The sequence below is a fragment of the Marmota flaviventris genome, chromosome 14 (assembly GCF_047511675.1).
Source record: "Marmota flaviventris isolate mMarFla1 chromosome 14, mMarFla1.hap1, whole genome shotgun sequence".
Lineage (NCBI taxonomy): Eukaryota > Metazoa > Chordata > Mammalia > Rodentia > Sciuridae > Marmota > Marmota flaviventris.
Window position 1 is genome coordinate 36,864,649 of NC_092511.1, and position 12,725 is coordinate 36,877,373.

At 43.9% G+C, this 12,725-nt stretch overlaps 1 protein-coding gene across 1 annotated transcript in view; it reads left to right on the top strand.

Moving 5' to 3' along the window:
* Positions 1 to 12,725, top strand: part of Prkce (protein kinase C epsilon) — a 487,170-nt gene that overhangs the window by 392,202 nt on the left and 82,243 nt on the right. The window contains exon 11 of the mRNA XM_027934598.2: positions 4,844 to 4,998. Within this exon, the coding sequence (XP_027790399.1) occupies positions 4,844 to 4,998 (155 nt within the window). The remainder of the gene's footprint in view (positions 1 to 4,843; positions 4,999 to 12,725) is intronic.

Here is a 12,725-nt window from a genome sequence, read left to right on the forward strand (position 1 = left end):
GGGCTGAATCTCATAATAATAAGTGTAGCACATCATGGGAGGACTTGACCTTGTCATTGGAAAGCTTCCCCAAAGAATAGTTGACTGCACTATTGTAAGTCTATAGGACGAGGAAGGATTCATCATGAGAGGAGATTAGTCAAGGTCCTGGGGCAGAGGCAACAAGGGCTAGCTGGAAGGCAAAGACTCGGAAGATTGTAGAGCCCTTGAAGCTATTTATTCTAAGAGTAACAAGAAGGCTTTTAAAGAACTAAACAGAGGGGCTGGGGTGGTGGCTCAGTGGTAGAGTGCTTGCCTAGCATGTGTGAGGCACTGGGTTCAATTCTTAGCACTGCATATAAATAAATAAAATAAAGGTCCATTGACAACTAAAAAATATTTATTAAAAAAAAAAAAGAATTAAACAGTAAAGTGAGAGAGAAAACGGGTTGAGTTACAACTGGATTTCCTGTCCAGCAGGGTCCCTCTGCCTATAGAATGACTAGTGTGTGGATGGGGTGCTGGAATAAATGTGGGGGACATCACTAAGAGTCAATGCAAGAATCTAGATAAGACAGAGATGCCAGTCGCTTGGGCGGGATGATGGTCATGGAAATGGAGAGGCACAGACCAACGTGAGAGGTGCCAAGACACAAGAGGTAGGAGCAGCAAGGCTCGGTGATGGATGTGAGGGATGAGGGAGAGGGAGGATCAAGCTTGTCTTCCAGGTTTCTGACTTAGAAAATTGGCTGAAGGGTGTAGGCCTGCCCTGAGCCAGGCAGCCCTGGCCAACGGCCAGTCTGTTAGGGAAAATCATGGAGTCTGTTTCGACATGTTGGTCTGAGTGGCTGTGAGGCATCTGGGGGAGGGCAGAAAAACTCTTGGATAAGTGAAACTGAAGCCCGGAGGAGAGGTTTAAGTTTGGGAGTCATCCGTGTAGAGGCCCTAGGAACTGTGGGTGTGGACAAGGTCACCCAGCAGCAGAGCAGGGAAACAAGAGGGCTGGGTCCTGGTCTTGTGGGGTTCCCGCACTTCATGGCTGGGAGGAGGAGAAGCATACAAGAGAGGGAGAAGAACCCTTGTCAGTCACAAAGGAAGAAAAAACAGCCTGAACGCCACAAAGCAGTGTTGGTTGGAAGAGGAGGTAATCAGGGAAGAAAGTCATGGGGAGGTTAGCAAAAAAAAAAAAAAAAAAAGACTTGATAATAATGCTAATAATGCTAACGGCTACTGTACTCTCTGTAACAATAGACATGGATAATCTTTATGGAGCATCAACTATGAACCAGGCATTTTAACATGGAATTTAATCCTCACAAGAAGCCCATAAGGCAGGTCCTATTATCCTCAGTTTTACAGGTCAGGAAACTGAGCCCAGAGAGATGAAGTCATTTGCTTGAGGTTACACAAGCAGGGAGGGATGAAGTCGAGGTGGGAGTTTTTTTCTCACTCCACAGCCCCAAAGCTTCAATGCCATGTATCCAATGTTGTAGAATAAAAATGAGCTGGGGAAGAGGGCGGGAAAGGGAGGATTTCCCCCTTTAGAGATTTGCATTCTTTCAAATACAGTCAAGGAAACACTCCATTGTTCCTGCAGCCCGAGTTCGGGGTGGGTGGCTCTGGAGGGCGTTGCAGTAGCCTGTTTCTCATGGTGTGGTTCAGCTCGTGGGCAGTGTGAAGTGGACGCTGCTGCTCTACTTGTCATGTGCAAGGCTTGCTCCCTGGGCTCTAGAGCAAAGCTTCTCAAAGTGTGGTCCCTGGACCAGCAGCATCAACATCACCCAGGTACTTGTTAGAGATGCAGATGTACAGGCTCCACTCCATATCTTCAGAAATCTGGGGGAATGCGTGTTCTTGTGATTCTGATGCAAAGTTGGAGAACTCCTGTTCTTGGGAGAATCCTTAAAAAGACAAAAAGGACTGTCGTATAATCCACAATCAACCACACAGATATAAAATACCTTGACCAAAGCCAGATAGAGCCCATGATTTTCAACCCTGGACACACATTGAAATCACCTGGGGAGCCTGGGTCCCCCCTTAGAGATATTGATTTTGTTGGGATGGAGTGGGCCCTAGCATTTCATTTCCTCTATCCATGTTTTTCTATTTAATTGGTGCATTATCGTTGTACGTAATGATGGGACTTGTTACATATGGGACATGCACATAATATAACAATATTATTTGGCCAATATCATACTCCCCAGCACTTCCTCTCTCTGTTTTTGCTTCACAACCCCTGGTCCCTTTCCTGATCTCCCTTTGATTTTCATGAGATCCTTGTCTCCCCTCACCTTTTTTCCCCCTTTCCTCTGTAGCTTCCAATATATGAGAGGGAAAAATATGACCCTTGACCTTCTGAAAGGTTTGCTTAACATCATGTCTCAAGTTCCATCCACTTTTCTGCAAGTGACATAATTTCATTTTTCTTTATGACTGAATCAAACTCCGTTGTGTATATATATATACCACATTTTCTTGATCCATTCTTCCATTAATGGACACCTAGACTGGTTCCATAGTTTACTGAGCATTGGTTTTTTTTAAAAAAGGTTTGGATGCAGAAGGGATGACTGCATGAACAGTCAGCAAGGCAGCTATGTACTTCACCCTGGGGAGAAAATGAGGCAGGCCTTGAAGGGGAAATATAGCAACTCAAGTCCTTGACCCTTCGTGAATACCAATAAAGTCTGAGTAATTCCAGAGATATGGTCAGGAGAAGGATCAGTAACATTTATTGACTCTGGGATTACTGCCTGTAATGAAATAGATATACTTTATGAATAAAGAAGTACCCTTGGTAATTTTTACTCAGTCTTAATGAAAAACAATGTGCTCCGGGAAGCTTCTGTTAGCCTGTGTATTAAGGATGCACTCTGGCCCTGTGACCTCTCACACCGTTGTTAACCTTCCTCCCAGCTGATCTGGTCTGTTTGCTGGCCCCTGGACATGCTCACTCTGTTTTCCAAGTCCTGGCATTTGTTCCTGCCTTCCCTACCTTCTCTTTCTCTCAAGAAAAAAGTCCATCCCTCCTGCTTCCATGTCAGCGAGTGGTCCTTTCTCTAAATTCTTTCTGTACCCAGTGTAACTTTGCTCCTGTGGTTTAAAAATCATTCTTTCCATCTCCCATCTGCACCCCTGAATTATAACCCCCACTCTCCCCAGGGCAGTGATATACTTCATTGCCTGTCTAGCACAGCATTCCTTAGAAAATAGTCATCAAAAAACTGTGCAAGCGAGGCACAGTGGTATACTCCATAATCATAGCTACTCAAGAGGCCGAGGCGGGAGGATCTCAAGTTTGAGGCCCAGCCTCAGCAACTTAGTGAGACCTGTCTCTAAATAAAAACAAAATGAGCTGGGGATGTATTCAGTAGTAGAATGCTACTGGGTTCAATTCCCAGTGTTACAAAAATAATAATAAATAGATAAGAAAGAGAAGGAGAAGAAGAAGATGGAGAAAGAGGAGGAGAAGGAGTATGAGGAGGAGGACGAGGAGAGGAGGAAGAAGAAGGAGGAGGGGGAGAAGCAGAAGAAGAAGAAAGGGGGAAGACAGAGAGAGAGAGAGAGAGAGAGAGAGAGAAAGAAATGAAAAAAGAAACTGTGTAAAAGTGAATTTTAGTATATCCTCTCCCCATGTTACCATAGATTGCAGATAAGGAAGTGCCACCCTCAGTGAAGTCTGGCAGTGTCCTGGATCATCCTGAAGCCTGAGGGAGGATTCATAGGAATCCTAGAGGGAATATCTTTCAAAGCACAAAGTGGCCCTCCCAGGGGACGGGAGGTCTCACAGCCATTATTATTTATTGTTGTAAAATTGATTTCAAGGTATTTCACATTACAGTCTTCCAAATTTCCTAGGACTTCCTTAACAAATTTCCACAAACTTAGTGGCTTAACCCAATAGAATTCATTCTCTCACATTTCTAGAGACCAGAAGTTTGAGAGAGCATTCCTGAGCCACAGTCAAGAGGTCAGCGTGCTAGGCCGTTCTCCCTCCAGAGACTCCAGCCTCTGGTGACTGCCTGCGTTCTTTGACTTGTGGTTGCAGACGCTCGAGTCTCTGCCTCCATCATCCCACTGCCTCCCCATGCTCCCCAAATCTCCCTCTACCTCCCTCTTGGAAGGACACTAGTGGTTGCCCAGGGCCCACCCCAGTGATCCAGCCGAGTCTCTCCTTCTCAGAATCCCTGACTTCATCACATCTGCAGAATACTTTTTCCCCTATAAAGAGCCACACGTTCCAGGGATTAAGGCCTGGGCATCTTTTGGAAGATCATTATTCAGTCTACCCGAAAGGAACCCAGTGCCTCCAAAAGGGGAAAGGCTTGTCCAGAGCCACACTTCAAGTTATGACCAGAATCAAAGGCCTGGTTCTCCTTTCTGTCAATTTAAATTAGACAGAGAACAAAGGTTTTATTGTTGTGGTGGTTGGGTTTTGTTTGTTTGTTTGTTTGTTTTGGTATCAGGGATTGAATCCAGGGGCACCTGCCACGGAGCCACATCCTCAGCCCTTTTTATTATTTGAGACAGAGTCTTGCTAAGTGGCTGAGGGTCTTGCTAAGATCCGAGGTTAGCCTCAAACTTGCAATCCTCCTGCCTCAGCCTCTCAAGTAGCAGGGATTATAGGCATGTGCCTCCCCACCCAGCAAGAAATAAGTTTTTAAATAACACTCTGTACTCTAACTTGTGTGTTTCATTCCTTTGTCCTCTTGCTGGCTCACGTGCTACCAGCATTTACCCACCTTTGAGCCTTTCTGCCCCTTGAGCCCTGGTTGTCACCCCTGGCTCACAGCATAGTGGCCTGAGTAGACAGGCTGCCACAAAATGACCTAAATGGCATTTTCTTCTCTCCCTGCAGGACCGCCTCTTTTTCGTCATGGAATATGTGAATGGTGGAGACCTCATGTTCCAGATTCAGCGCTCCCGAAAATTTGACGAGCCTCGTTCACGATTCTATGCTGCCGAGGTCACGTCGGCCCTCATGTTCCTGCACCAGCATGGCGTGATCTACAGGTAGCTCCTTCTCTCCTCTTTCCTGAAAGCCAAAGAGTAAAGACTTCTCCAGACCCTTGAACTTGGCTCTTTTCCCAACTGGTCTCCCAGCAACTGATTTTAGATGAGTTGTTTGTTCTAATTTGCTTACAGAAGACTTTTGGGGGGACTGTTTATCACTGTGAATGTTAATATTTGAATGGTCCCTGGAGATTTGACCCACTGTTTGTGCCAGTTTTGATTTAAAGCTCAGAGATGACATTTAAGGGCTTGGCGCCGAGTGACCTTGGGGCGACTTTCATTTCTCTCTCTCCCCCACCCGCTTCCTTGAGCATCAGGGCATTCTCTTGGCTTTTTCCTTCTGTGCCATGAACTTCCTCCCCTTCCCGATCTTTTGCCACTTCCTGAGTTTGTTTGGCTCAGTTGTCTCCAGCTGATAGAATCAGGGAAGGGGGGGTTGCTCCGAGGGGACTGGGGAGGGGGGGTTATGATCTAGGATGGGGGAGGGGAGTGGGAACTAGACATTACCCAACAGGAAGTGACATTTTACAGATTGTCCAGTCCTTTATTACTGCCCAATTCCTTCCAAGAAACACACACACACACACACACACACACACACACACTTTCCGGTAACGGAGCATGACTGTTTAAGCAGGCTTTTCTGTGAGGTCAAGAATTCTGGGAGGAGTAAATATTTATAATTAGCAACAAGGACATTGAAGTTCCCTAAGTTTTTTTTTTTTTTCCAGTGACTATCAATATCTTTACTTGGTCTTTGCCTCCTCATTTTTTTGTTTTTTTAATTGGGTGGAAGAGCAGCTGTCTTGGTTTAACTTAGAACTTAGTTACTGAACTTAAAAAGTTTTCTAACCTGCCCCTGAGAGCAATGGCCTGAGTAAATGTTCTTTGAGGGGTTCTGGTCAACCCCACCCCAGGCTTCCCTTCCTTCTGTCATCTCTCAACTTCCTAATGCAAGGAAAAAATAGTGAATAGTTCTCTCCAGCCCACATAACAAAGCCCATACTTTTTATCGTGCTATCATGGCCCTCCACAATGGAGCCCATGTATTTATTTCCTATTGTCTATATAACCCATAACCACAAACAGAGGCTTCGGACAGCACCCATTTATTATCTCCTTGTTTTGCAGGAGCCCAACACACCAGCATCCTGTATTCGGGGTCTCACAGGGCTGTGATTGAGGTGTTAGCTAGGCTGCATTCTCCTCTGAAGTTTGAGCTGCTATTCCAAGCCCATATGCTGATGGCAGAATTCTTTTCCTTGCAGCCTTAGAACTCATGTGGCTTGCTTCTGCAAGGCCAGCAAGAGAGTCTTTCCTGCTTCAAGTCACTAACTTCAGAGAAGTCCTGGATCCTTATTGATTTATTTACTTGTTTTGCTATGTGAGGGGTGGAACCCAGGGCCTTATGCATGCCAGACAAATGTTCTACCACTGAGCTACACCCCCAACCCGGGCCTTCTTTTAAAGGACTCTAATCAGGCCCACCAAAGGAACCTTAATTATATCTACAAAAATCTCTGTACCTTTGCCATATAATGTAACATAATCACAATAGTGACATCACATCACTTTTGCCTACTCCATTCGTTAGAGTAAATCATAGGTTGCATCAACTCCAGGGAAGGGGTTGCAGGACCATACTGGGGTGTGGCTCATTGGGAGTCATCTCAGGTAGTATCTGGAACAGCCCAGTATACCCTTCTCACCTCACTTCCAACAGCACCTTGTTTTGAATTCACCAGCCCAAAGGCCACTTGCAATGCTGTTGGCCTGGCCGCATCATCCAGAGTGACTCTCTCTATCCCTCATGCTGTTGTTGGTGAATGAATTGCAATTTGATGCTCTCATTGCTGCACCTGCCATTAGCAGTAGACCTCCACATGTATCCTTCACTAAGTTGCAAAGAGCCACTTCTTCTTTTTAAACCCTTATCTTGCTGGTTCTTATTCTTAATTTTCTTGCCTTGCACGCGATTTATATCAAATATGACCGTTGACTTCAATTAGTCTTAAACTCTAATCTTTGCCGCGAAAGCAATTTGTAAGCTAGTTAGAGATGTGGAAAGATCATCCATGCTACTTGTCAGTGCCTGGTGACAAGAAAAATTGCCATTCCTTGGGATGTCTCCCCGACACCATCCCTGTTAGAGCAGGTGCAAGTCATCCACAGTTTACTAGCAAGGATAGAGACTCTGGAATAATTGGTCCAAGGTCATTCTTGGTAAGTGGCAGGAGTATTAACTGTGACTGACCATTTCCTGCTGTGCATGTGACACTTGTTAGGATGCCTTTTTAAGTCCAACTCCAAGCTGTTCAGCTTTGTATTCTAGGTGCTCCAGAACTTGACCTTCCCTTATATTTCTGCCTCCCTCTCACCACACCTGTGACCACTTTTGCTCTATTAGCTTCTATGAACTATTCTCGCTTCATCTCTCTGTTGTTCTCCTCTCCCTGATCACGGCAGAACCTGGGCTGGCTCCTTTTCTTCCTGTCTCATTCTTTAAATGCAACTTTTCTGAAAGGCCTTCACCCCTCTTTATTCTTACCCCAAATATTCTCCCTGGGCAATTCCAACCTTCCCATGGCTTGGAATGGCTTCTATATGCCCCGCGATTCTCTGATCTCTATAGCTAGCTCCCAGTTCTCCCCAGAACCCAAACAAAAGCAGTTCCTCACATGTATCCTACCCTCTTGGTTCTCCGAATTACTTGCTATTCTACCCCAAATACTCATCTCTACCTCTTGAAGCTTGACCTTTAAGGCCCTCTTCCCTCTTTCCCTGGATGATTTTTAATAGTTTATTGACAACTCACTCCCTGACTCTTGGTTTTCCACCCTCCCAGTCTGTCCTCCAACCCCTCTGTTGATGCTCAGTGTTATTTTATAGCTGGTTGCCATATGGTCCCTTCTTTGACCCTTATAAGAGAAAGCCCAACCCCCTGCGTGGACTCAGACTCCTTGCCACCCTGGCACTGTGCAGCTCTGTGGCTTGGGCATGGACGGAAGTGAAGGGTATGGCAGTGAATGGGAACAACATCTAGCCCCACTCTACTTGCGTGAGTAGCTTCAACCTCAAGAAAGAGGTGTTTTTGTTTTTCTTCCCAGAGGTGTCTTTTTGTGTATCTTAGGTCATTTTGTGCAGTTACAACAGAATAACTGAGTGGGTAATTTATAAAAGACAGAGCTTTCTTGGCCCACAGTTCTAGAGGCTAGGAAATTCAAGAACAAGGTGTCGGCATCTGATGAGACTTTCTTGCTGTGTCATAATGTGGTGGAAGATATCATGTGATCCAAGACCAAAAACAATGGTGGAAAGAGGAAGGGAGGGCGGAGATGAGGGGCTTGTGCAAGACAGGGTAAGCTCACTCTGGGGTTAAACCTTAAATGCCTCTTAAAGGTCCGACCTCCCAGTGCCATCACAATGACAGTTAAGTTTTAGCATTGTGTTTCTCACAAAGACACCTTATTATGTGCTAACAGGGCCCTAGTGGCCCCTGTTGATCTTTTGACTTCTATCAGCACCCTAAACATGTATCCTACCCTCTTAGTTCTCCAGATTACTTGCTATTCTACTGCAAATACTGTTCTCTTTCATTTCTCTGTGCCTTTGTTCCCTCTGGCCCTGGGATTCCCTTGTCTTAATGATTGTTTCCCAATTCACATCCAGGGTCTGTCTCAGAGTCCCAGGTTAAAAAAAAAAAAAAAAAAAAAACAATTCCATAATACTAGAGGAGGGGAAATAGATAAGGGTATAGATTTAAAAAAAAGAATGGTCATGGGTTGATTATTGCTGAAGCTGAATGATAGGTATTTGGAGGTCATTCTTTCATCTACTTCTGTGTATTTTTTGCCGCAATGACAACAGAATGCAGATAGATCCCAGCGTAACACACATAGAGCTTTTGATTTAATAGGTCTGCTATGGGTTCAGGAATCTATGTGCTTTTAAAATGTTTTCCAGATGTTTTGGGGGGGCAGAGCTCTAGAGAAATTCCATCCTACCTATATTACTGTGTCATGTGCCCCCTCCTCTGTGTGGCTTTCTCCATCATGGGATCAGGTCTCCCCTAAGCAACATAGCATCACTCTGAACTATGCATTGAGCAGGTTCCCTTTGCTAACCTTGTCCTTAAACTTATGATACCTATTCTGTGAGTGAGAACTTCCCCAGAGGGTGCTTACCTGAGTGGTCTAGGACGGCACCCTGTTTGTTGTTGGTGTTCAATACATGTCTGTTTTCCGGTCTGTACTACTCCAGAACCTTCCAGTCTATGAGGTTGCTACTTCATAGGTGTGTATTTCTTGAAAGTCTCTGTTTAAAGCATTCCTAACAGAGCAGTACGCATTTTCCCCCTTGAGTATAAACAATACCCAGTTCCTCCTTTATCTCTGATGTGACAAACAGGGGACTGTATGCCCATGTTACTTTTGTTCCAAGTTTCCCACATAAGAGCTGTAGAGGGAGTCAGTATGAGGTCGACTGAGAGGCTGTGTATGTCCTTACCTATTTGTTTTTGGCTGTTCTGAAAACAGGCAGAGACTGTATCTTGCAAGATAAAGACAGTTTATTTAGGAGATCAGCAAGACCAAGCTTTGGAGAATGAACTTCATTGCCAAAGTTGAGACTGAATTTTCCAGCTTTTCTGCTGGAATTTATACACGTGCCAATTTAGTGGCGAGTTGGCCAGTGATCTCTGGCTGATGTTTCATACGTGAAAGACAATGCAAGCTCATAGGCACAGCCCCATTTTCTCTGGTCCTCCTTAGGGTCAGTCCATCTGCCCCAGGCAGCACAAGGTACTTGTTAGTGTCAAATCTATGTGCTATGGCAGGCGACTGCATTAGATCAACGTGTTCCCACTCTTCCTGGCTGAGGCTTGGAAAAGTCCTTCTCCACCCACACTTACTCACACACACTGGGAGAGGTGGAAGTATCAAAGGGTGGACCTTCTGTCCAAACTTGATAGAGGGAACTTTCTCTTCCTCTACGTCATGCTCGGTACTTGTACATGTTCAACAGCAGCGACTGACAAAGACTGCATCTCACTAATGTGGCATAAAAGACAGAAGAGAGAGATTGTGATGGGCCTCAGAGCGGGGAGAGGTGCACCCTGAGAGGGGAGCTTGGCACACAGAAATGCACCTTCTTTTTTTTTTTTAAGAGAGAGAGAAAGAGAGGAGGGAGAGAGAGAGAGAGAATTTTTTTAATATTTATTTTTCAGTTTTTGGTGGACACAACATCTTTATTTTATGTGGTGCTGAGGATCGAACCCAGCGCCCTGCGCATGCCAGGCGAGCGCATTTCTGCTTGAGCCACATCCCCAGCCCAGAAATGCACCTTCTTATTCTTTTCCAATCTAAAATCCAGGAGCACTGCATATCAGCAGTGGTAAAGAACACAGAATTTACAACTCAGCCAAGTGTCTTAAAGCTTTTTGTCTCTGTGTCTTCATCTAGAAAGTGGGATTGACAGTTGTGCTTGTCTCCTGAAGCTGTAGGGATTTCGTGAGTTAATAGCTCTAAGTGATTTTGAAGAATGCCTACTTCAGTAAAGCCTCAATAAATGTTAGCTAACCTAATAAGATTACATTGAGTTGATTTTTATTAAGATCTATCAAAAGAACATTGGAGATCTTTTATGCAATGTAGGCTCCAAAAGGGGATTCTGGAATCACATTAGAAGAATGAATTCCTTCTTACCCCTTTTCCTTCCTTCAGTAAAGTTGGACTTTTTTAAATGAAAAAAGTCGTAGGAGACATTCAACGAATAAAAAAAAAATTAAGACATACTTTTTAGCTGTTGAGAAACGTTTATTTTATTTTTATGTGGTGCTGAGTATTGAACCCAGTGCCTCACACATACTAGGCAAGTGCTGTACCACTGAGCTACAACCCCAGCCCAAACAAATAAAATTTTAAATAGTAAAGAAAGGGTGTGGAGTCCGTTTCGTCATTACAGATCTCATAGCTGCCCAAGGTAAGCAGTTTAATAGTTTCCACAGGATTCTTTAAGAAATCTCAATCGGGTTATAGAACCTCTTTGTGACTTGTTTCCATTTGAGAAGTTCAGATCACACCTGGCTCATTGGTCTCCTTCTTCAGGTAGTTAAGAGTGATTGCCAGGAGTCCAACTGCTAGACAATGTGAAAACAATGGGGAACGAAGGCCATTTTATTTATGTAAAGTATCATGAATGATTAACATTTGGCATTCAAGCACTAAAATTTGGTCTTGGTCCACCATAGAGGGAAGTTTTAAGTTGCAAAGCTCCCCTGCTCCTTGAATTTCCAAAGCCTTCTGATTCTTAATGAGCCATTGTCCTCATTTGCAGAGTCATCTTTCCCTAGGTGCCTGTTACACTAGCTGTGCTCTCCAAGCCCAGACAGACTTTAATCAGGCCTTCCTGGTAGTCAAAGGGAGTGTGTGTACCTAGATCCCTGGAGTCGCTTTCTGTCATTGGCACAATTGGAGACGTCCTTATGAAAATGTCTTTAATTAAACCTGTGTTAATAACTGGAAGACCCAATACTAATACTGAGGTCTAATATAGCCTCATCTCCTTCCAGTACATTGTCCATTTATTTAAAGCTAATGCAAATCAGGGGAGGAGTGGATGGTGGAGTGATCCTCTATTTTTTCCTTTCCAGTCTTCGAGGACCTGGTGACCAATAGAGCTTAGTCACCAAGGACTGTTCTCAGCTATTAGTTTTCCCTCACCTTTTATTAAAATGAAATTTGAATATCAAACTCCCAAGAGTCTAAGAGTAGAGTCTTCAGTGGGAGGATATCAGCTACTGTGGCAGGAACTGTGAGTGAATGTTTAATCAAAGGCCTCAGAGACTACAGAATCCAGCGCCTTCATTTTATAGATGTGGAATTTGAACACCAAAATTGGGTAGTAACTCACCCGAGTTTACACAGTGAAATAGTTTGAAACTTAAATGTTATTTTAATCAAAGATATAATACAGATAAAGAAGCAAACAGTTCTGCAAGGTGTTTAGATAAATAAAGAACAGTTTTCTATTCCCCACCCCCTTCTGCTCCATTTTCCCTTCCAAAGAAGCAACACTTTTACTTTCTTAGCTTTCAGTATGGATCTCTATATTTCCACATAACATTATATTATTATTACTTTTTTTGTGTTTTAGGTCCTACCTAGTTACTTTCTTCTGTGGAAGATGAAGGTCTAGTTCTCTTTCCTGCTTACTCACCCCCTGTTCCCTGTCACTTAACACTCCCTTCCCAGTCCCACATCCTCTCTATACAGTTTACTGTACTTTTGGTTAAATGAATATACAATGTGCTCACTATTATGACTGTGAAATATGCTATGGAACTAAGTCATGTGGTATGCCATAAATACTTTCCCTTGGCTATATTTTTTGGTTAATAATTATCTTTTTGTTTTTCTGTTTACTCATTATTAATTTACCCACAAACTTACAAATTTTCCACATTATCCCATAGGATGATTAGATACAATTGGTATTCTATCAATTTCCCATTCTTGGATAAATTTCTTCCAGAAGCTTCTAAACTGCCCTAGTATGAAGAGATGTTCTCTGTGCCAGTTGCAGGGCTGCCGCTGGGATTTCCCCATCACTGTTGTCCTCTTCTTCCTTTTCTTGCCATCCTGTGTTGAAGCTTCTGTTTCCTATATCTCACATCTTCCTCTTTCTTGCTAGACTCCCTCGATTTAGTATAGCACTTGCAGTAGTTTTTC